Genomic DNA, 22,938 nt, shown 5'->3' on the forward strand with positions numbered 1-22,938 from the left:
CATCTCGCGTAAAACCAATTTTTTTGCATTTCTCAACAATTTGGTGGTACAAACAACCATTGAATCGATTGATATTGAGAGTGGTACCCATCCTCATGGGTTTTCAGTTGATTAGTCGTCTCGCTCGCGCGCATTGGTCACTCCCGTGACATACTCTGGGCCTGGTTGTGTGAATGTCTACCAGCGGACCAGTGGCAGTACCATGACGGTGGTACCGCGCGACGTGACGTGCCCATAACAGTGCAAGAATGTGACACGAATATTGGATGGCTATTGCCGGTAAGTTGATAACAAACCTCTCGTTCTTATCGAAATGTAAAATCGTGCGATAGAATTGTTTCAATTTGAAAACACTTAAATTTTTGAGAAAATTTAAGCCAAAAATAGCCCAGATTTGAGTTTGTGATGATGTGGGTTTGTTGGTTTAATTGCTGCAAAGGCGGGCTTAAAAATTCATCAATTAAGTTTAACCTTCCAGTGAACGAACTTGGTGGCTAATGGACCGAAAGGAATTGATTAGACAACTTGATGAAATTAGACACTTTTTAATTTTAACTTTCGCCGAGATCTCGTCTCACACTACAACTTAAGCACGCATTTTGTGCAACTGCTTTTAGAATTTGTAAAAATAGTTGAGAAAATATGTCTAATTAAAACTCAAAATGTTTGAAATTGGTACTTTTTGCAATTTTTGTAAGAAACTTGATAAATGTATTTCAAGCTGAAGTATTTAGAAGAAAGAAGAAGTGGTCATGCTCCGACTGTCAAAGCCAACTGTTTTCTGTGGTCATCAATTTTTTCGAGAATAGTTTTCTAGTTTTTTTAATGACAGGTCATGGAATCAGGACCGGGCTTATCAAGTCTGCAAGGGCGCACTGTGGTCCTGCCTGGGGGGCATGACAGGGAAGGGCGCCCCATCTGCCTTGTGAACATCTCCCCGGAGAGCCCGCCCCTGAACATCGTCTCTTCGCTTCAGTATCTCCTTTCAGTATTCAGGTAAATATTTGGGAGATATTTCGCAACTGTTGTTTTATTCATGCTTGGAGCTGTCGAGAGAGTAATGAACTTGAGACGGCACTGGAAGAACTGGTACCAAATCAATTAATTTGAGTCCATTGATGATGGATTTAATTTATTAGTGTTTTTCTGGTCTTAAGAGGAAATGACACATTTTTGCAACCGTGTTTGCTTTCTGATAAATGCAATGGAAAACTGATGACATTGATGCTTGAGTAAAAACACCACGAGTGGTTTTGAGATAAGTGTGACGAATTTTCATGGTTTTATTAGTTTTGAGAGGTTTATTGTTTACGAAAATTTTCTGGAAGTTTTTGCTAGTGTAGACAAAATAGTAGACAAAATAATACAAAATACTTCATTTTTTTAATCATCAGGAGACAATTATATCGGTCAAATGGTTCTTGGCCTTTGAATAAGCTCCAAACAGTACACATTTAATGACATCAACATTTCATTATTTATAAAATGCATGTTCTTACATATAATTGCGCTTGTATCCAATTAGCGTAATACTTGTTACGTCTCTCTGTTGGCATTAATAACAAGAGTAAAATGCGGCAAAATATTTACAAAGGTTTAAAAATGAAACGAAAGCTTAAACTTGTATAACTCGAAAAAAATACAGTTTAAAACATAGATTAAAGGATAAGGGCAAGAAGATCTAAATCTCATGGTTTAAAAAATATCCAAAAATAGCAAGTGTTTTGAAATCAAATTAGGATTAAAAGATTGGAGTTTTACAACTACATTTGTTTCCACTATAAATTTATATGTGTTCTTGGTTGGAATCAGTTTGGAAAATTACTTTCTTACGTTATCTGTTCTCTAATTATTTAGAGTTTTAATAGGTGATAACTGGAATTGATTATATTCTAAAATACTTCAAAAAAAAATAATGCACCAGGTGTCTTTGATTCACAGATTTTATCACCCTCACGGAAGTAAGTATTTGATAAGAAGAACAAATTAACGATCTTCTGTTTAGTAATAAACTCCTCACACGTGTGGGTTATCAGTTAATGTAATTAATATGTAGTCTGTTTAATATCCCAAGTGTAGGGAAAAATTTTTGAAAATTTAGACGTCTCTAAATTCGTAAAGTAGTTTGAAATGGCAGGAAAAAATAAATTTGGTTGCGAATTTTTATTAAAATTTTTTTTTTATAACTCAGCTGTCAGAAACAATTGTTTTGTGCAATTTTGTCAAAGACTGAGATCAGAACCGATAATTCATTTATCAGTTGGATAACACAACAAATTTTGGGTTTGTCAAGCGTTTAAAAATGTGTTTTTTTAAGTTTTGCTAAATCGATCTAAAAAGTACTAAATTTGTTTACAAAAAACATTATTTTGAGGTTTTTACTTTACAAAGCATTTTTCCACAAATGTAAATTATTTTCCAAAATTTCGTCAAAAAGTGGAAGAATTGGGTCGAAAATGGTTTTATTTTTGCATTTTTTATTTCAAGACAACAAATCTTTTTCCAAAGCCAAAGAAACTGCTAAATTACGTCATTATGTTCATCAAAAATAAGTCAGAAAAGTAAAAATTTGTTTATACTTTTTTTATCTAGAAACCCAATTGTTTAGCGAAATTTCAGGATATTTTACTATTTAGTTTAAAACGGGAGCACTTTGTCGAACGCTAATCAGATTTTTGAAATATAAACGCAGTTTTCTCGCAAAATTTAGTTTAACCGGGTTAACCCACCCTAACTAAATCGGGTTAACCTCAAGTTTTTGTGTCTTGTTTCTTTCAGAAAACGAAATTTTCTCAGCAATGAAGTAATGAAATCGAGTTGTGTGCAAAATACTATTATTTTTGAATTTTCAGTTTTTTCGCAAGACTTTCTTAGAACGAAATGAGAAATTATTAATTTTGTCAAAAATTATAGAGTATTTTTCTCTTATCGAGCGTTTAGCACGTTGTCTAGACATTAAAGCAATTATTTTGAAGAAAATAAGAAATTCGAAAAATCACGAATTGGTATAAAAATCGTATTATTTTATATTTATACATTGTAGCTGACTCATGGATACAAAGCATTTTGTTTTTAACCGAAACTAAAACTGGATAGTACTTCTCACAATTTTATAAAGTTATAATATCATTTGAAGAAAAGCCAAACGACAAAATTGGGGATTTTTTAAACTACATTAAAACTTATGAAATCTTTTATATTGTGTTTAACCAAGAAACAGAAAAAATAAAAAAATACACAAAAAATAATTTTAAGATAGTACCTACTTTATTAAATAAAAAAAAAATTAAACTGTCGAACAGTCGGGATTTTTTTAACGGCGGTGTATTCTTATTCAAAAAAATCGATAAAAATGTTAGCAGTAAATGGTAGCAAAAATTCAAACGTCCAGAACGACCTTAAAACAATAATTTCGACCTTTTTCTTAACCAAAACTATCCCTTTTTATTGTGTTGCAGTAAATGTTGTATTTTCAACAGGAGAAAAGTTCACATTTAATCATCTTCTTTTCTTTATTCTTGCAATATTTAAGTGTTTTTGTTGTAAATAATTCATTTTTTTCAAACAGTCTTACAAGAAAGAATCTAATTTATCAAAGTTGTGAATGTGTTTCTTCTTTATAAAAATTAACTGTTCTTTTATGGATTTAAATACCGTAGATATCTGGTCATTTTTTTTCTGTCGGAATGTTATAATAAATTGCTACACTAAAAATAATGCTGAATTAAACCGAAAAAAATTTTCTGGTGGTTTTTTTCCCTTTTTAAAGTACCATTGTTACTAATACAAAAATTTGGAAAAAAATATGGTTTTGGTCATTTTTCCAGCGACTCAAGTCGTACTCGAGGCATAACCGTCATCATCGACGCCCGCAAAGGCCCTTGGAAAGTGGCTCGTTCATGCATCCGTCAAGTGAGCAACACCTTCACCGAGGAGGTCCCTTCCCAGGTCCTGGTGCTGCGTCCGGAGGCATTTTTGGACAAACAACGCGTTGAAAATTGCACGCAAACCGATGGCCAAGTAAGAATAAGTGACTTTTAACCCGCGTTGTGCCACTTAGCACGTACTGGGTGTGTTATTTAACGAGCACACATCTGTGTCTGCAACCTACTTTTTTCTCCCAAAGCCATATACAAAGAGCTAACGGTTCGAAAGTTCGTTCTTCGACTGGTTTTGAGCATTTTTAATAAACAAGAGATTTCTACTAGTGCTTTCCCTGATAATGAGGTAAAGGCAGTGGTTGAGGAAATTGCAGCTTTTAGTCACGCTTGATAAGTCTGTTAGTTGGAAGAATCAACATGTTTGGAGTTTTTCGACGGAAATGAACTAACTGCAAAACGACTTGTCTCCACTTAGATCACAGCTGAAATGAATTATTTATGAATGTGCTCAGTGTCGTACACTTTCGAATAAATCATTCAAGTGTTATTAGATTATTATGCATGTATGCGTGGTCTTTCACGATAAAGGGTTGGGTACCGGTGATTTGCTTTTACGCTGAAATATGAATAAAATTATACTTTGTGCCGATTTTGCTTTGTTGTTTTGAAAACAAGAGATATTTTCTCGAAATGTGTAAAATCCCAATGATTTATCTCCAAATTCGAATACAATATTTTGTTTCAAGAAAATTCATTATCAAAAAAACGTTACAACACAATTATTTTTTTCACGGAAATAAATTGTTGACAATGTTGTATTTTGTGTAAACAAGTGTTTGTTTGAATTTCCTAGAATTCTAAGAAATAATAGGGTTTTTGAGACTGATTAACTTGGTGTATTTTTTTGGGAAGTAACAAATTATTCCGAATATTTTGTTGATAATTATTAATTACGAGGATACTGTGGCAGAAAATACATTTTTTGAATTAGTCAATTTAGTCTTTAACATGTTAAGCTTTTTTCAAAAACAATGCTAAAGAACATTCTAAAAAAATCTAAACGAAACTAAAGAAGACCTTGGAAAAAGTGGAGTCTAGGAGTCTACATAAGAATGTAGAAAAAACATAAAAGCAGTATCAAACAATTTAATGAAGATGCCAGATTATAGATTTAGAAACTGTTTTAGAAAAGAATTAGAGAATAATCTTAAAATAAATTAAGAGAGTAGTATGAAAATAACGCTAAAGAAAAATCTGGAAAAGTTCTAAATGAATCAAGCGCAGAGTAAAATTTTAAAGAGAATTTGGAGAATGTAGGAGGAGTAATTATAATATAATTTTAAGTAAAAAATTACAAATTAAAAAAAATCCTAAAGAAGAATCTAAAAAAAAATTATAAAAAAATCTGGGGAAGTGTTCGGATTTTAGATCTGCCTTAGAATAGAGTCAGAAAGATCTTAAGAAAAATTTAGAAATTAAGATTACAAAAACAGAGCTAAAATTAATATAGTAGAATTAGAAAAATTACGAAAAGACACATGTAATGTAGAAAAAAGTTTGAAAAGTGTTTATGAAATAACTCCGAGAAGAGTCTATAAAAAATATAAAGCTGGGTTTATAAAAACGGTTTTAGAAAGGAACTAAGAAGAAAAGAATTAAAGAATAAGATTTAGAAAATAATTAAAGAATACCTAATCTTAAAAATGTAGGGAGTAGTATGGAAATAATGCTAAAAAGAAATCTAAATTCTAAAAGAGAGTTTGGAGAGTGCAGAAACAAAATTTATAAAAACAGTTTTAGAAAAAAATTTAAAAGCATCTTAAGAAAAATTTAGTCAATAGTAGAGAAATAACGCTAAAGAAAAATCAGTTACAGTTTTAAGCGAAACTCTAAACGAATGTTGGTAAGGTGCAGAGTGGAATTTTAAAGATAACTTGGAGAATGTAGAAGAAGTGTTTACAATATACATAATTTGAAAAAAGAATCTAAAAAAAATTCTAAAGGAATCTAAAGATGAATGTATGAAACAATTTAGGCAAAAGTCCGGGTTTAAGATCTAGAGGCAGTTTTAGAAGTTAATAAGCAGAATCATAAGAAAAATTTTGTAAAGAGTGCGGAAACAATGCTAAGAATAATTTAGAAGAATACACAATGAAGGTAGATTGTACAAGAGAGTTTGGAAAATTTAGAACGAAATTGGAAAAGTTATTATAAAATAATTATTAAGGATTTATAATAATATCTAAAGTAGAGTCCAGGTTTTTTGATCTACTGAGGGGTTTACGAAAGAATTAGAGCAGAAAAACCTATAGAAAGATACAAAAACAATGGTAAAGAAAATTTCTAGACGAAACTAGAGAAAAATTTTGAGAAGACGCAGAAAAGAAACTCACACAGAAATTTGAGAATGTTTATTTATATAAGTAGTTGTATTTAAATAATAAATAAATGTATCAGTTTATTTGCTTTTTTACCTCTTATATTTTTGAAACCACTTCTTATTTAAATGTGGAGAATTATAGCTGATATTTTTACAAAGTTTGTTTGAGGAACAAAAGAATGTCAAATATTTTGTTTGTGCATTGTTTACCCCGCTTGGGCAATAAATTTCGAGCAGTTTTACCAATTTTACGTTACTTGAAGTAACTTATGTCGTAAAGATAAATTTAACCCAGCAATTCCGTTGATAAAGAGGCGTGTTGGGTGTTGAAACATCCTGAACCCACCTCTCATTCATCAGTGTCGCACATTCTACCAGTATCCAGTGTCCTTCCGGCGTCAAATTTAATGAACGCTCAGTATACAATTATCCACAGTTATTTTAATATCGCTAGCGCCCATATGACCCCGGCCTTAGGAGTGTAACTGATTGCAAATTACAGAGAGAAAGAAAGAATTTTCAATTGCATCCAACTAAATTTGTATTGTTTACGTTCTCTGAAAAAATGATGATGTAGTGCAAGCACTTGAACTTTACAGATGGACTTTGCCGAAATTTTTGACATGGAGTGATGAAGATATTTTTAGTGAGATTATCAATTTAATCTTCCATAACAATAACCAGTATTGTCCACTAGAACGTCACTTTTTACAATTTGCGTAAATTCGAACGTCAATCCGATTTCTTTTCGAAAATGACGTCAGAAGAGTAGTACTTTTCTGATAAGTAAATAGTTATTAACGTAAACAATTTCCTGAAAAAGCCGAGTTTCTCACAGTAATTTTCTTGGTTTCTGTATCAATTAAAATTTATGTAATCGCTGCTTGAGGGACTGCTGGTTTTGCGGATACACTGTGACGGTTTCTAGAATTATGGCAACACCAGTGGCGTACCTACAGAGAAGTGCATAAAAATAATGATGTAATACCTACTTATTTTGTTCTAGAACATTTTGAATTATCCTTTGACAGGTGTAATCTACCTAGCAATTATCTTTTTTTTGTATGTTACTCCTGACCCACTTATCGATAAGGTTAAAAATAAAATACTAGTAAAATCAGATATTGGTAAATAATACTTTCCAAACCCTTCTAACGATTTGTTTATCAGTTTGTTGATCTGTAAAGGCTTAAAAATTCAAGTGTATTTATAATCGGAAATTACACAACATTGGAAAGCAAGAACAGTAACTTCGGCTTTCTGCACAATTTTATTTTGATTTTGATTGCTTTAAAAAAACGAAAAAATTTAGTCTTTTTTGGTTTCGCTTCATAAGTATTATTTTTCCAGATTTCGACATCAGAGAATCACAAGTATGTAGTACAAATTAAAATTTTAGTTTAGAGATAGTAAAAAAAAATAAAAAATAAAAAGTATCCTAAATTACAGTTTGAGTTTGAGAGAAACGTCAACGAAATTCATAAATAAGTTCACACAACTATCGTCAATAAAGGAACTAACAAATTAACTAATACAGTCACTATTTGAAAGATTTACCAACAGGCTCAGAACAAATAGTTAATTTTTTGTGTGTTTTTCAATTAGAAAAATCTTTAAAAATTTGTTACAACGGTGAATCAATAACCAAATGCAGCTAGTTTTTCGTTTTTCTATTTATTAATCTGAGAAATTGTAAACGTATGACTCAAATGATTGAAGATATAAATATTTGTTACATGGCCACCCTTTAGAAAAGATACTGTTTTCGTTATCAGATCACTTTGAGATAAGAAATTGCAAAATAGTACGTAAAGGTACCGACATCGACTAAAAGTTTCTAGATTTCCTGTATTTATTAAATTTTGGGAGACGCTCTTTGTAACTGTAAAAATAGAAGCAAGAGGATAGATTTTTTTAACAAAAATATTGTCTTTTTTTGTAAAACTTTTTTGTAAGACTTTACTTAAAGTATTTTTTTCTGTAATTAATGTATGAAATCAAATAAATACACGTAGTAGGCTATAATGTTTGTTTTTTTTCATTTTTTTATTAACAGTATCATGTTTCTTAATTGTTTGTTAAATGATAAAATAAGTAATTGTTTTTGCTTATTTTTGTTCTAGTAAAATTAATGAATGAATTAATAAGTATTGATTGTGCAATTTGTTGATCAAAGCCTAGTTAAATTTCAATTAAATTTTTTTTAAAGTTTTTCAACAAAACAACAAACTCTTCTTCCAAAAGTGTAAATCAGTTAGTAAGCACTTTGTTTCCAAACTGATTTCTATAGTACTTGTTGATTTAATGTTAAACTGTTAAAGTGTGTTTTTTTGGTTTTTGGTTGAAAGAATTACAAAATTTTTTTTTGGAACATTGTAATTCAAAGAAATTTAATGAAGAAAGAGGCGACCATTTAATAACCGCAATTTTACAATGCTTTAAATGTAAAAAAATTAATAACAATTAGGATTTAGAATAGATTTTGGTCTATAATCTAGATACAAATACAGGTTATCTAGTAATACGTATAAAATAAATTTTTTTTTGAATGGTGGCTCAAATTTGAGAAAGCTCTCAAAAAACATGAAATTATTTACACTTTGGTTCTAACTAGTGACTTTGAACAACAAAGCTCTGTAATGTTGGTTTTAAATTTAATTTACAAGCGTGTTGTCACAACATAAATATGCCTTTGTTCTGCCACAGTAGCTAACTATTCTTTTTAAAAACAATTTTTTAACAAAAATATTCCTGTATTAACATTTAGACGAAGTAATAATTTCTCTCTATCCTATTTGGAATAGTCTACAGGTTGTGACGTGACGTGAGCAAGTTTTTATGCGAAATAGAGTTGCAGAGCAGGTGCACAGCTGACGCGTGTGCCCTTTAGCCGACCATGCAAGTGATGTACATCAATAACTCCTAACATCGTTCTGTCTTTACTACTGGTCGACTGCACTGTTCGGCTGCAGGCTCGACAAAAAAGTTGGCTTAGGACGGTCACGCGCCCTCGCAATAAATCTGGTTTTTTATGACTAAATAGCTCATACTGGCCACGTGCGATTATAGGTACATAAGAAGGAATTAATTTAGTTTTTATTTTTTGTATTGAAATACCTATTTTTAATTTTACGGAATAAAAAAATGGGTTAAGTAAAAATTTTCTTGGGTATAATTTTACAAATGGGGTTTCTTTTCAAAGGGAACGGTAGGTACAGTCACGATTAAAAAAAATGACGCCTCTACAAAAAGGGCTGGATAGCAGATGTTTATCAAATTTCTATCTTCATTTGTTCTTAGGATACAAGGCTAACTTGATTTTTTTTAATGACAACCAGGGACAAATATAATGGTTTTAGAAAAATATGCATCTCTTAATGTAAGCGAAATTTAAAAAAAAATTCGAACTAATAAATTTTGAAAAATGTAAAATTATGTTAGCCCTGGAAATGTCATTATTTATCGTTAGCTCTATACTGCTTAAATATATATTGACCAAAAATAGGTAAAAGTTAAAAATGATTGGTAAAATAATATTTTTAACTGAAAAAAACACGTTTTAACTCAAAAAAAAATAAACACGAAATACATGTTCAAAATGAATTAAATTAACTTCTTGGCTTTCTGTCACCATGACCAACCAACATGAAAATTATTTTTTTTCGCTCAGTTTTACTTACTATTGTTAAACAAATTATTACACCTTAATTTTTGGCTAATATTTTAAGCTAACTTAGTTTTACTTTCTCAGAAATCCAGAAATAAATTTTTGAGTTTTTAGTTTTTTGCCTTTTAATAAAAATGGAGGTAGGTATTATGTTAAAAAAATGCTTTTTCAAAAATTATTAAATTTAAGTCTTCGTGCGATTTAAAAAAAAATCAAGTTAGTCTTGCATTTTCAAAATAAATTACGGTACACATTTAAAAAAGCTCTCAGATGATAGAATTTAAACATTTGAAACTGTTTCCCAAATTTCAAGTTTTTCTGTGCAACCGTTCTGAAAATATATATTTAATTGTATCCATTCTTTTTAGCGACCCTATTTTTAGGTTTTAAAGATATCATTCTTTTTGATCGTAACTGTACTTGTTTGTTATTGTGCTGTTCGCAGTTTTAAGGAAGATATCGAGATTATTCTGAGATGAAAAATTCAAAACAAGTTCTGGACTAGGAAGCTATGTTAAAAAAGTGCAGTAAAAAAGAAAATTCGTTAAAATAAAAAATAAAGTCTTTTGCTCAATAATAATAAAAGTTATATATTTTTTAATTTGGTGGACACCCATTGTAGGATACTGATGAAGGGTTATAAATAATAAGTTATTATTTTATAATCCTGTAAAAGTTATACTTATTTTTTTATTATTTGTTAACAATACTGTCTTGAAAGTGAATTTTAGTAATATTTTGGTAGTAATAAGCAAATAACAGCTGTCTTTACTACCGTAAACGTTAGAATTTTAAAAATTTATATTGCATTCAGTCAAAAAAGAATCATATCCTTGAATACCTCTACGAGTTTCATGCTGTAATTTTGAAAAAAAAACGCCAAAGGAAAATCTATTGCCTTCAATCTGGACCATGCGCCATTAAAATGTTATCTTGATCTTGGAATAAAGTAGATCGTAAACTCCACAAGCTTGGTTTATTATCTTTCACCACTAATTCACTTCCATTTCAAGCTTCTTTCGCCACTCAGCATCCACCTGTTCCTCATTCCACTCTCCAATCTAATCACTTTTCATTACCAGGTCATCTTCATTCCAAGATGTCGCTTGAACAAGTTCGTGGACCAGTCGCAGCTTCCTCTCGAACTCGGCGGCAATTTCATCTACAACCACGACAAGTGGCTTGAGAACCGACAAGTAAAAACTCTCCAAGTCACAACAACAATTCAATTTTGTAATTTCCAGAAAATCGAACTATTCTCAAACGAAGCCAATGCAGTTTTGCGCGACTTGGACGAGCTTTGCGCTTACATAACCAACCACAAGCACCTCAGATCAAGCGATTTGGAGGAGATTTTGAACACCAGCTCCGAAATGGCCGAAGCGACTCGAATCCTAGTCCAAAACTTGACCGAAACTGGGCAAAACCTCCTCCAAATAATCGAACACTCGAACCGGACGCGTAAATTCGCCTCGGAGTTCGAGTCCATGTCCACACCCCAGGAAACTCTGGATACCATCACCAGAATCGACCACTTGGTGGTGACCATGAAGACGAAACAGCAACAAATCGAAGATTCCTGGCTCAAGCTCCAGAAGATAGTCATCGATACCAAAGACTTGAGTTTGCTGGAAGACGGAGTTGTGAAAGTTACTAACTGGATTCTAGGACCGGCTGAAAGTTTGCTCAATTCCAAGCAGAAAGTTGGCTATGATGTGGCGTCAGCTGAGGAGTTGAGGAGGGAGCATGAGGCGATTGAGTTGCAGTGTTGGGACACTTACGGGGCTTATGCCGAGCTCATTCACAAGATTAATAGTTTTCCGAAGAACGATTTGGTCAATTTTCAGTACAAGGATTTGGTTTCGCAGAAGGATTTTATGGATTTTGTGTGTCGGAGTTTCGCGCTCCGATTGGAGAAGAGAAGGAATGTTCTGATAACGTCGTTGAGGTTCTTTCGGTTGGTTTCGGAGTATTTTGATAGGACGGGAGAAGTGTTCGATTCTTTGGTCATGGGGAGCAAGGTTGTGGAGTTTACCACAGCGGGGCAAAAGTTGAAGCAGTTGCAAGAGAGTCAAGCTAACTTAGGTATGGTTTGAATACATATTTTTTTACAAAAATCGGAAAAATCGAAAAATTACGTTTTTTTCTTGCATTTTAAACAAAAATTCAATGAAAATTCAAGCTAGTCACATTGCAAAAATATTTAAAATCACAATAATTTTGATTGAAATAATCTACGGTGAGTAATTTTGGTGACATCAAGCTACTTTGAACGTTTCCAGTCAATCTTTTATTATTTAAATCGTCAGAATTCACCAAATGATTCGCTTGTGGAAACCGTTTTTTCTAGATTTTTATTTTAAAAAAACCAAAAACTCAAAACTAACTGCGATTGTTTGGTTCTTCGAGTCGGATACAATCCGATGGCTTTTCCATCTTAGGAAAATGTCGAAAAGTTGTTTTCGAAACCTTGTTCTTATTTAAACTTACTCCGTTGTGAATCGGCTATGAATTTTCGTAATTTGAAGCAAATTCTGAAAGTTTTTTTGCTTTTTATGCCGGTTCTACAGATACTGAAGTAAAATACATAGACGGGGAGATGTAAATAATTAATAAAATTGAAAAAAATTTGCCTCAGGTGTTCAGTGGGAAGAGGAAGGGTCCTAAATTTGTCCATAATTTAATGCAATTTATTTTGAAAATGATTACGTTTCAAACTTTACAATGTGCTAAGAAACTGAAAAAAAAGTATTTTTTTGACTTGATTGAATAATTTCTTTCCCGTTTCACAAAAAAACGTTTTTTAACTTTATTGAAATAAACGTACGAACAAGAAATTTTTTTTTCTATCCAATTCAAGGATTGTTTTAAGGAAATTTTGTGAATTAATCAATTATTTGACTAAAAACTGTATAGCAAAAAAATTTATTTTTTGGTTTATTTTATAACAGTACAAAATATCTGATCCAATTTGTGATTTATCAAAACTTATCTCAAAATAACACACGATTTGGTGATCTTTGTAATTTTTGACAAAATCTTTTGAATGATTTTGTTTTTGGATGAAAAACACAAAAAATGGTAAAATCATATAATTTTTGATTCAAAATGTATTGATTTTTTAGGCAAGTTTGGCAAAATTTAGCAAAAACTGCTTTAGTTTTGAATTAATGTTGGGATTTTTTGGTAAAATTTTGTTGAAATATTACAAAACAATGTTGCTGACTGTAAACGTGCTAAATGGAGGATAAATAATATATTTTTCGATCCAATTATTTGATTTTTCAGCTGATTTTTGAAAAAAAGGCAAAACTGTGAACGTCGTTACTTTGACTTTTCGGATTATTTAGAATGAAATTATTCAAAATAATCGCGTTTCTGGTTGGAAAAGAAAAAAATATTTTGAAATTGAAATTTTTTACTTCTTCTACTTTAACAAAATCTTGCCTAAAAATTCAAAAACATCTTTCTCCGTACAGTTCGGCAATTTTTTGGCGTATTTTTGATTAAAGTTATTGATTAAACATTTCGTTCTAAGAAAGTTTGGATTGTTTAAATGCGGGAAATAGACAAAAATAACATCCAAATCTATGATTTTTTTTAGATAATTCTATTGACGGTATCTTTAAACAATGAAATACCTATAAATTTCGGAAAAATCAGAAAAATCGAGTTAAATAATTTTTTATGAATCAAGCAGTTTTCGAGATATTGAGATAATTTGAGCATTTCTGGGCACTTAGTTCGAAATAATAGTACATTTATACATTTGCTGTTTTTAATTCGGCTGAAGGAATCCAAAATTGGTCTAAAATTGACCAAGGAATCACTTTTTGTAAGCTATTTTGACCAAGAACCAATAGTTTTCGAGTTGTGATGTTTTTATTTTAGAAGAAAAAATGTCCAGATTTTGGTTATTCTTCAAATTTCATGCCAGTTTTTGTGTTTGCAAGGATTTTTTGACTCACTTTTTCCAAAAAAAAATATATTTCAGATGCTGTTGAACGCGAGTTGGTCAAAGAAGGAGAAAAACTCTCCGACATGCTTTCAATGCCCATCAAAGACGCCCTAGGCCGCGAAATTTTCGTTGATTATGCTGAAGACATTGTCAACGTTCGAGACATTCTAGACGCAACCACAGCCCGAAAAAATATCTTCAGCGACAGCGTCGAACTTCAGAAACTAACCCTTGAACAAATCACCCACATTTACAACTACGAAAATGACATTGCCCAAGCTATTCAATGGCTAGATGAACTTTTCCAAGTCTTGCTGAAGGACCATGGGCATGTTGGGTGCACAGTTTACGAAATACAGACACAAAAGGACGAACATCAGACTTTTCAAGAGACTGCAAAGGTGCGAATACACTTTATGTTTTTTTTCACGTTTAAAAAACGCCTCAGAATTCATCTAATGTCACTTTCAAGTTAGCTGAGGTAAAATTTTGTGGCTCCTGGCGGCCTGTTCTTGGAACAAATAAACTTGTTCTATGTTTCCATTTCAGGACACTTATAATTATGGTTGCCAACTACTTTATGCCTCCCTCCAGTTGCGCCAATCGTGCAAATTGTCCTTAGACGACCATGAAACCCTAAGTCGTAGTTTAAAGTACTCCTGGCAACGACTTTTGAACGTTTCGCAAGAACAAATGACCAGATTGAGGGTCAGTGCTGTGTTTCACCGCTCAGTTGAGGAGCATTGCAACCAATTGAGGGATTTGAGGGAGGCTGTGGCCACCATTCCCTTCATGGATCTGGTCAAGAAGAAGGCAAGAGTGAAGCATTATTTTGGAGTGAGGGAGAAGTTGATGGTGGAGGTGGGGAGGATGGTCCGCTTGGGGAGGCTGTTGAGGAGCCGATTGAGGGAACCTCTGTATTACAGCGAAACGTAAGTGCGTCTCAAATCTGATGTCACTCCATTAATTTAAATTTACAAACAATCGTAATCGATTCAGAATGCGATTGGTTCTATTTTAATGCAGTTAGTTGTTGATTCAGCGTTAAATAATCGAAAGCAATTGCTGGTTGGTTATTTTAAGTGTGTAAAAAACTGCCAAAGAATCAATTTTCCACATAAAAGCACTCACAAATGAGAACTATTCTCGCTCTTAAATTTTACGTCGGTTCACGTTTATCTACTTTCGTGTCTAATTTTGAAATTTAAGTGGTGGGGCCGGCAGACACACCAGTGGCGGCTGGACTGCCCCGAGTTCAACATCTTTTGGTAAGAAGATTTTGTGTGGAAATTGACAAAACTAACAAGCGTAGAACAAAATACCACTTTTTTAATCTAACAACCGAAAGAGTCTTTTTTTTTGGACTCTTTACTCGCGAAGCACCTCCTCCGAGTTCACTTTTAGCTTCGCCCACGTAATTTTCATGTTTTGAGAGATAATAATTACGTTTGTGTATACGTTAACATTCCACGTTCAAAAATTTTCTAGCTTCGCATTTTGGAATAAATATATGTGTTATTAATTATAATAAAACTAACACAAATATGCTGTTTTTTAATTCCAACATTGACCCCTAGACTGAATTGTTTCACTATGTGGAAGGAAACAATTTCTTTTTCCAGCTGCCAAGTAGATGTTCCTGGATTATAAGCTATTTTAAATTATGTAACTTGGATGAAAAATTGTTTGAAGGTTTTATTTAAAGATAACACGAATTCATTGGTAATAAAACGGATGTCTGGAGCATGTTCTCATTTTCACACGTTGGCAAAATGGGTGAGACCCTTGTGAAACTAATAAACAAATCCTAGTTTTATTTGGACAAGCTATATTTTTTATTTTAAAAATTTTAAAATTAAAGCATATAAAGTAAGCCAACATATAATAGCATACGTTGCTGATAACTATATTTAAATGTATTTTTAAACTTGAAGTGCTTAATTGTATAGAACATTTTTTAAATAAATTTTCTTAATTTTTATTTAATTTTTTTTATTCAATTAAAAAGTGAACATAGCACAGAAAAGTTTTTAAAATATTGTGCTTTTTTAATAATAATAATAATTATTAGTACTATTATTATTAATATCTTTATTATCAGTTTTGTTTAAAAAATATATTTTGTAATACTAATATAATAATAATAATATATTTTGCTACACTTTTTTTACTGTTTTTATTTTTTTATCCTTCTGGTAAGTAAAAAAGTAATAAAAAAACTAAAACACAAGTCTCAGAGAGAGAATAAAATAAAAAAGTAATATAGTTATTGATACGTTTTTTGACTTGTTTTTTATTTATTTTTGTTTGTTTTGGTTTGATAAGTATTAAGTGTTTAAAAATTTATTAGCTGTTTAAAAACTATAGAAATGCTAACGTCACCGATTTTTTTAAGATTGATGAAAATGTTAAATAGTAATTAATGATTAGATCTCTCATTGAAACTATAAATTAATTACATTAGCTATTAATTTTTTGAAGTATATGAATAATTTTATAATTTTGAGAGAAAATGCCGCGTTGGCACATATACAATTTTGGAACAGCTAATACCTATTTAAGTAATGTGTAAAAACAATCGTCCTTATAAGATAACACAAGAGCCAAATGATAAAGTGTGTAATTATAAATATTGTTTTATTATCGTTATTTAATTTTTTTAATTTTTCGAAATTTTTTTTTGAAAAATGGTTGCTATTTAAAAAAAATAAAACTGATCCACAACAAAGATAAAAATTTTGTGCAGTTTTTTGTATAACATATTGGAAGTGAAAAAGACTAGAACTCTCTAGAAACGTCACAGTTTACGAACTCTCGAATAGGCATTTGTGAATTGGCGCCAAATATAAATTAAGCAATCGGTTACTGTTTTTACATATTGGCAGAAATTCAGCCAAAAAATTACAGATTTGGCACAACGACAAACAGTGCCTTGACCTTGAATCCTTTGAAATATTTTAAAATGCAAGAATATTCATAATAGTTGAGAACTTGTAATAGAAAATTTTAAAATGTGAACAAATGTAACGCAGTTTATTTAAAAGTTCAACAAAACTAATGTAACTTATTGCAATTTATGTCACAGTTGTTAAATACCAGAAATAAAGTGAACGTGCATTGAATAATTACGCGCTGCTTTAGAATGTCAATGTATCAACTTACCTTTGGTTCATATCCTTATTAATCCTCCGTCCAGCTGAAAAAAAATTAGTCGCACTTATTCGCATGGAAAATATTTTGCACACTCTGTGTATCTAATAATTTGTTTTTTTTTTTTAATTTATGTCAGGTGGCTACTGGTTCCAATTAATTAACCACCGTTTGTTCCGCTCCATTAACTCGGTTAATAAATTTTCGTAATTATTACAGTGCGTCAAGTCCCTCCATCGAGACCGATCTTGGTTCAGAAGACACTGAATCAAGTGGAGACAACGAAATCGCGATCGAAGCCATCTCCGAAAGGCTAACCGAAGTGACAGGACTTGCTGAAGAGTTAGACCAAGCCCTACATAGTGCCCAACAAGACTGTTCAATTTTGACCTCATCGGCCACTTCCACATCAGTCACTTCTTCCGAACCCGAAACCGTCGTCTCTGTGAAAACAGTGATGGAAGAAGTGAGTAATAAGAAAGAAAAAAAAACAGTTTAACCTAAAAGTCAACATGTTTTATTGCGAACAAATATACAACAACAATATTATACAACATAGGTAGCAGAGCATCAACAAATCATTCCAATTCCATTAATCCCTTTAATACTGTTCTTCAGTTGCCTCCAATCCCGAAAGAGCCAATGCCCCCGTGGTGGCTGTGTCCTTCGTACTTTATCCTGTAGTCGGCACCGTGCTTGCCAGCGCGGTACTCCACAGTCCTCCTCCTGCCGTCAGGTTGGATGAGACTGTACTCTCCCTTGACCTCCTTCCCGTCTCTGTGCTCCCATTGGTGGTGGAAGTCATGGGTGTGGTGGTCGTGGACGTTGTAGTCGTAGTGGTAGCGAGGGCGTGCCCTGTAGTCGATGTACTCCTCCAAGTGATGATGGCCGTAACCTTCTCCCCCTTGGGCGGAGACTGAGGCTACCGCTAGGACTAGAAGGGCGAGAACCTGGGAACAAACCCTTAACACCTTTCGATTTTTCTAAACTTGCTACTTACTGCTCCACCGTGCATTGTGTGACCTATGTTGCTGGACCTGAGTTGACTGCAATTGGCAGCGATTGCCGGCTATTTAAACCGAATTTGTCCGTGAAAGGAGGCCCAATTTGCATTTCCTTCTCCGCAATTGCAAATTCATGAATATGAGTGTGCTAACAAATTATTCGTAAAAACAACAGGCCCTGTAGCGAAATATTTTCAGAGTGGTTTCCACACATCCAATTTCTTTATTTCTGGTTATTTTTCCCATGGTATAACAAAATTTGGCACTGATTTTCGGATTCTCTTATGTTTCTTTATTCTAGAATCTTTGTTTTTTTTTCTGTTTTGAAATAAAAATGGTTTTATCGTGTTATATCGAGGTAATTTGCACTCAAATAATAACAAATAATTCGCACAGACTTTGTAGAAATTATTGATCCTGTAGGTCCGCAAAACAATCTTTTTTAAAAACTTGAAGCCGAATTTGAGATGTCGTTATCTCCTATTCTCTTCTCTAGTTTTCTCAATTTTTTTACTATCAAATTCTTTTTTATTTCTTACTCTTTTATGTCTCTAGTTTGCTAATCACAATTTGTTTTCTTCTTTTTTTCTGTTTTTTTACTTTTTAGTTTTTTTCTGTTGCTTATGACTTTATTATGTTTTCTACTCTCTCTTTTCGTCTTGTCTTTTTTTCTTCTCTTCCCTGTCTTCTCCAAACTTTGTTCTCTGTACAAATTTTTTGTTTTTTTTTTGGTATTTTTTTCTAAATAAATTTCCTGTTCGTTATTTTTTTCTTTTTTTGGTTTTTGTTCCTTATTCAATATTTTTTACCTTTGTTCTTTTCTCCTTTCTTTTCATTAGCTTCCCACTATAATACGTTTCGAAGATTAAACCGTATCCAAAATTTTCCCAAGATTTGTTCTTATTTTTTTACTCTTCTATGTCTCTAGTTTGCTAATCACAATTTGTTCTTTCTTTTTTTTTGTTTTTTTAAGTCCCCCTCTATTTTCTGTTGCTTATGACTTTATTATGTTCTCTAATCTCTCCTATCGTCTTGTCTTTTTTTCTTCTCTTGCCTGTCTTCTCCAATCGTTGTTCTCTGTACTAATTTTTTGTTTTTTCTTTTTTGCGAAATTTTTTCCAAATAAATTTCCTGTTCGTTATATATTTTTTTGGTTTATGTTCTTTATTCACTATTTCCTACCTTTGTTCTTTTCTCCTTTCTTTTCATTAGCTTCTCACTATTTTACGTTTCGAGGAGTAAACCGTACCCAAAATTTTCTTAAAATTTGTTCTTATTTTCTTTGATTTCTCCTGATTTCTTTGAGATTTATTCCTAATTTTTTTAAATGTTTTTCTTGAGATTTCCTTGATTTCTTCAATTTTGTACACGGTTTACTTCTTACTACGTTTTCTATTATTTCTTTCTTTTTTCTTCTATCACGTTTCGTCTTTCTTTTTTATTCTTTTACTGTTTTCTATTTTTACTCTTTTTTATTGTGTTCTCACTTCTCACTTCTTTTTTGCTTTTTCATCTGTACTCTATATTTTCTACTTATTTCTATTTTTTTTTCCTGATTTTTACTTTTACTTTTACTATCCTGTTTGTTTTTCGTGCTCTTTATTCACTACATTTTACTTTTGGTTTCCTTTCTCCTAGATTTACTCTTTAATTGTCCTCTATTTCGGATTTCGATTTCTCTATTCATTGTTTGTTATTCGGCTTAATTACTCTCTTTTCTGTTTTGTTTTTTCTTTATGTTCTTGATCTTTCTACTCTATTGTGTCTTTTCTACACATTTCTCTTAATAATAATAATAATAATAATAATAATAATAATAATAATAATAATAATAATAAAATAATAATATCTATGAACTCGAGAATGATACTAAGCTACAATTTATTAAAATTCATCGAAATTATAAATATTTTTTTAATAGGAAATATGGATGATGTTAAATAAGACCTACGTTTTTTGATATTTAACATAATCTATATTTTGTAAAAAAAATGGCGTCCCACATTATTAAAAAACATCAACTTTTAAAAACTGGTTCATCCAACAATGTTTTAAAAACAATTCAACAAAAAAAGTGGGTCTCATTTGACATAATTCAAGTTTTGTAGTTAAAAATGGCGACCCGCATTATCGAAAAACATAACTATTTAATGATTTTTTCATTAGAACTTTTTTAAATTTTGTTTCAAAGCTATTCAGAACTATAATCTTATTTAAGAGAACATTATGACAGAATTCATTCTCTAGTCTTGTATTTCACTCTCTATTCTTTTTTTTCTTTTTTTTCCCCTCTTTTTTTCTCTATCCATTTCTCCTGTAGGAAGCCACACTTCCCACGAATATTATTTACAAATAGAAATTTTATCGTCGTAAGTAGAAAGCTGCAGTGCTATCTCACGGAGAACTGAAGAACCGCCATACTCCTCTATTTTTTAAGCTCTCTACTATTTTTTGTTTCCTATTATTTTTCTAATTTCTTACCCTTTTTTTCTTTTTTTAATTATCCCATTTGTATTTGTGCCGTTATTTGTTCTCTTTTTTTCTTTTAATTTCTTTTTTTTTGTTTTCTTTTCTATAATATTTATTCTTTTATATTTGTTTTTATGTTTTTTCATTTCTACACTATTTTTCTATAATATTCCTCTTTGTTTTTTCTTCTTTGCTCTTTTCTTCAACTAATTTTAAATTTCTATTTTTTTTTTATTTCTTATTTCTTTGTTCTCTGTTTTTCTTTTCCATTAATTTTTTTTCTATTTTGCTTTTTTTTCTGTAGTCTTTGTTCTCTTTTTTATTTTTTGGTTTTTTTTCGTTCTCTATTTAAACTATCGTCCTTTCTCTTCCTTCTCTATTCTCTTTTTTCAGTTACTTGTTCCCGCTTTTCATTCTTTTCCGTCCAGTTTTGTTCCTTCTTGTTGTCTCTTCTACCTTTCTGGCTCATTTTTTGTGCTCATTATGTTGCTTTGTTCGGGCCAGTTTATCACTTTGCTCTCTTTCCAGTCGAAAACCCCCAAACCGGAGGAACTAAAAAGCGACGACGAATTCCTCACAGCCTCCGAATGCACTCTCCAGCACTCTCGCTCCTCCTCGTACAACACCGCCTCCGAATGCGAGCATCGCTACTCCCCTTGGTGGGACTACGACAAGCCCATCGAGGAGGCAAGCAAGGAAAAAATGGTCCTTGCTGTAGGTCTCCCTGACCTACCTCCGCCCAAAAGCGTGCTCAAGCCCTCCCCGGAGGCCCCTCCCGGCAAGATCGTGCACGAGGTGATCGAAACCACCCACCTCAAAGTGCAGCATTCGCACACTTTGGGGGTGGCGTCCTTCGTCCTGACCTCTGAGACCGTGCGCGACCAGAAAGGGGAGGAAGCTCGGGGGGCGCAGGCCGAGGCTGAGGGCTTTGAGAGGAGGGTGAAGGAGGTAAGTGGGTTTGAAGACGAGTGGAGGATGTGCACTGCTAAGCAAGCGATCAAGGGCTTTATCTAATCCTTGGAAGGATTTGAAGTCGTGATCGGTCCAATTGTGCCAATTGTGTCGTAATTTAGGCTTAATTAACCAATCGCTGATTATGTACTTGTTGGCTTGTTACAGCGGAAAGTGTTCGATTTTTTGCCACTTAATTGTTTTAACCCGAGTGTTTGCCATAGAAAGCTGGTGCATTATGCACGTGCCGTATTTCCATATGTATTTGTTATTATATAATGATTAACATATTTCTCGAAGGAGAAAAATGATTTTCGAGCACCGTTACCGTTAGCGCAGCGAAAAAATCATTTCTGTCGCTCGAGAACGCAGTCATGTATATAGTGGTGTTGATTTTTTTGATTTTATTTTATTTTCAATATATGTTTTTTCTTGTGCATGCGTTTTACTCCAACAACCTAAATTTAGACCAACGAAAGCCGCCAAATCTCAATTTTATTCAAAACGTCTGTGGGATGGAACTTCTATTTTTAAACCGTGAGGTTCGTTTTTAGAAAAAATAGTCGAACTGACCTCTTCGGCGCTTTTCAACACTTTTGGTGGAAATAGAACGTCAACATTAATCCAACAGGTGTTTTATACCAAATTGTGAAATTCGAGTGCCAAAATTCTTAAATGGGTCAGAGTCTGACGCTCGTTGAGCGTGTGCGTAGGCAACCAAAAGCTCGATTAATCATTGTGTTTGTCTGGGTTTCGCAGTCGAATAATAACAAATTATACATTTTTTGGACATTTGGGTGCAGTATTTTTGCACGGCGTGTGCCAATGTTTCAATTTTCGGTTGCGAAAGAAGAAATACAAAGTTGTTTTTGAGCTACTGCCAGATCGGAGATTATTTTGAAATTTTTGTATATGGCGATTGGAGATAAACTCAATGAAGTGAAAAATATTTTAATCATTTTTATTTTTAAATGTCGCCAAAACAAATTATTACACTTTGCGTAAAAAAGAGGGAAAAGGCGGAATTTAGGTAAGTATGAACATTTAATTTCTGACGAGGTGACAAGGATTCCTCTTTTTTTTCTAAATAAATATTATAATGGAAAACTTTTTTTATAACAAATAAATCCAAATATATTCACGACTTCTTAAAACCTTTCGAGAAATAAAGAATATTTTAACTTTAACACTTTTTCTTCATATAATTCAAAAAATTATTAATATATTATGTAAAATGACAAAAATTATGACAAAATGTTGTCCATGTACAATATAAATAAAGGACACAAAGGTCAGAAATAAAAAAATTATAATTCAATACAAAATTTTCATTTCTTTCTTTTCTTCTAAAATCACCTCGGAATTATCAGTTCCTTTCTATTAACGTAAGAAGAAAACCAAACGGGATGAAGAACTCCTGTTGGTGGGGGCCATTGATGGATAGACTATAATAAAATATTCATAAGATAATATGTTTA

At 32.1% G+C, this 22,938-nt stretch overlaps 2 protein-coding genes across 11 annotated transcripts in view; one reads left to right on the top strand and one right to left on the bottom strand.

Moving 5' to 3' along the window:
- The first annotated feature begins 124 nt into the window (after nucleotides 1–124).
- Nucleotides 125–22,938, top strand: part of LOC660533 (titin) — a 132,339-nt gene continuing 109,525 nt past the window's right edge. For 7 of the 10 annotated variants that reach the window (XM_064359771.1, XM_064359761.1, XM_064359762.1 and 4 more), the window contains exons 1-9: nucleotides 125–279; nucleotides 833–996; nucleotides 3,828–4,020; nucleotides 11,011–11,124; nucleotides 11,173–12,013; nucleotides 13,923–14,287; nucleotides 14,436–14,818; nucleotides 17,256–17,502; nucleotides 21,038–21,457. In XM_064359771.1, coding sequence (XP_064215841.1) covers nucleotides 836–996; nucleotides 3,828–4,020; nucleotides 11,011–11,124; nucleotides 11,173–12,013; nucleotides 13,923–14,287; nucleotides 14,436–14,818; nucleotides 17,256–17,502; nucleotides 21,038–21,457 — 2,724 coding nt within the window. In that variant the 5' untranslated portion in view covers nucleotides 125–279; nucleotides 833–835. Of the gene's footprint in view, nucleotides 280–832; nucleotides 997–3,827; nucleotides 4,021–11,010; nucleotides 11,125–11,172; nucleotides 12,014–13,922; nucleotides 14,288–14,435; nucleotides 14,819–14,944; nucleotides 15,155–17,255; nucleotides 17,503–21,037; nucleotides 21,458–22,938 lie in introns of those variants that run through there. The other 3 variants (XM_064359770.1, XM_064359766.1, XM_064359768.1) reach the window with 3 other exon arrangements.
- Nucleotides 17,651–18,051, bottom strand: LOC660347 (cuticle protein). The gene is made up of 2 exons (NM_001293596.1): nucleotides 18,037–18,051; nucleotides 17,651–17,986 (listed from the first exon to the last, which is right to left on the bottom strand). The coding sequence occupies exons 1-2, from the start codon at nucleotides 18,049–18,051 to the stop codon at nucleotides 17,651–17,653; spliced, it is 351 nt and encodes a 116-aa protein (NP_001280525.1).

Source organism: Tribolium castaneum, chromosome 1 (genome assembly GCF_031307605.1).
Source record: "Tribolium castaneum strain GA2 chromosome 1, icTriCast1.1, whole genome shotgun sequence".
Lineage (NCBI taxonomy): Eukaryota > Metazoa > Arthropoda > Insecta > Coleoptera > Tenebrionidae > Tribolium > Tribolium castaneum.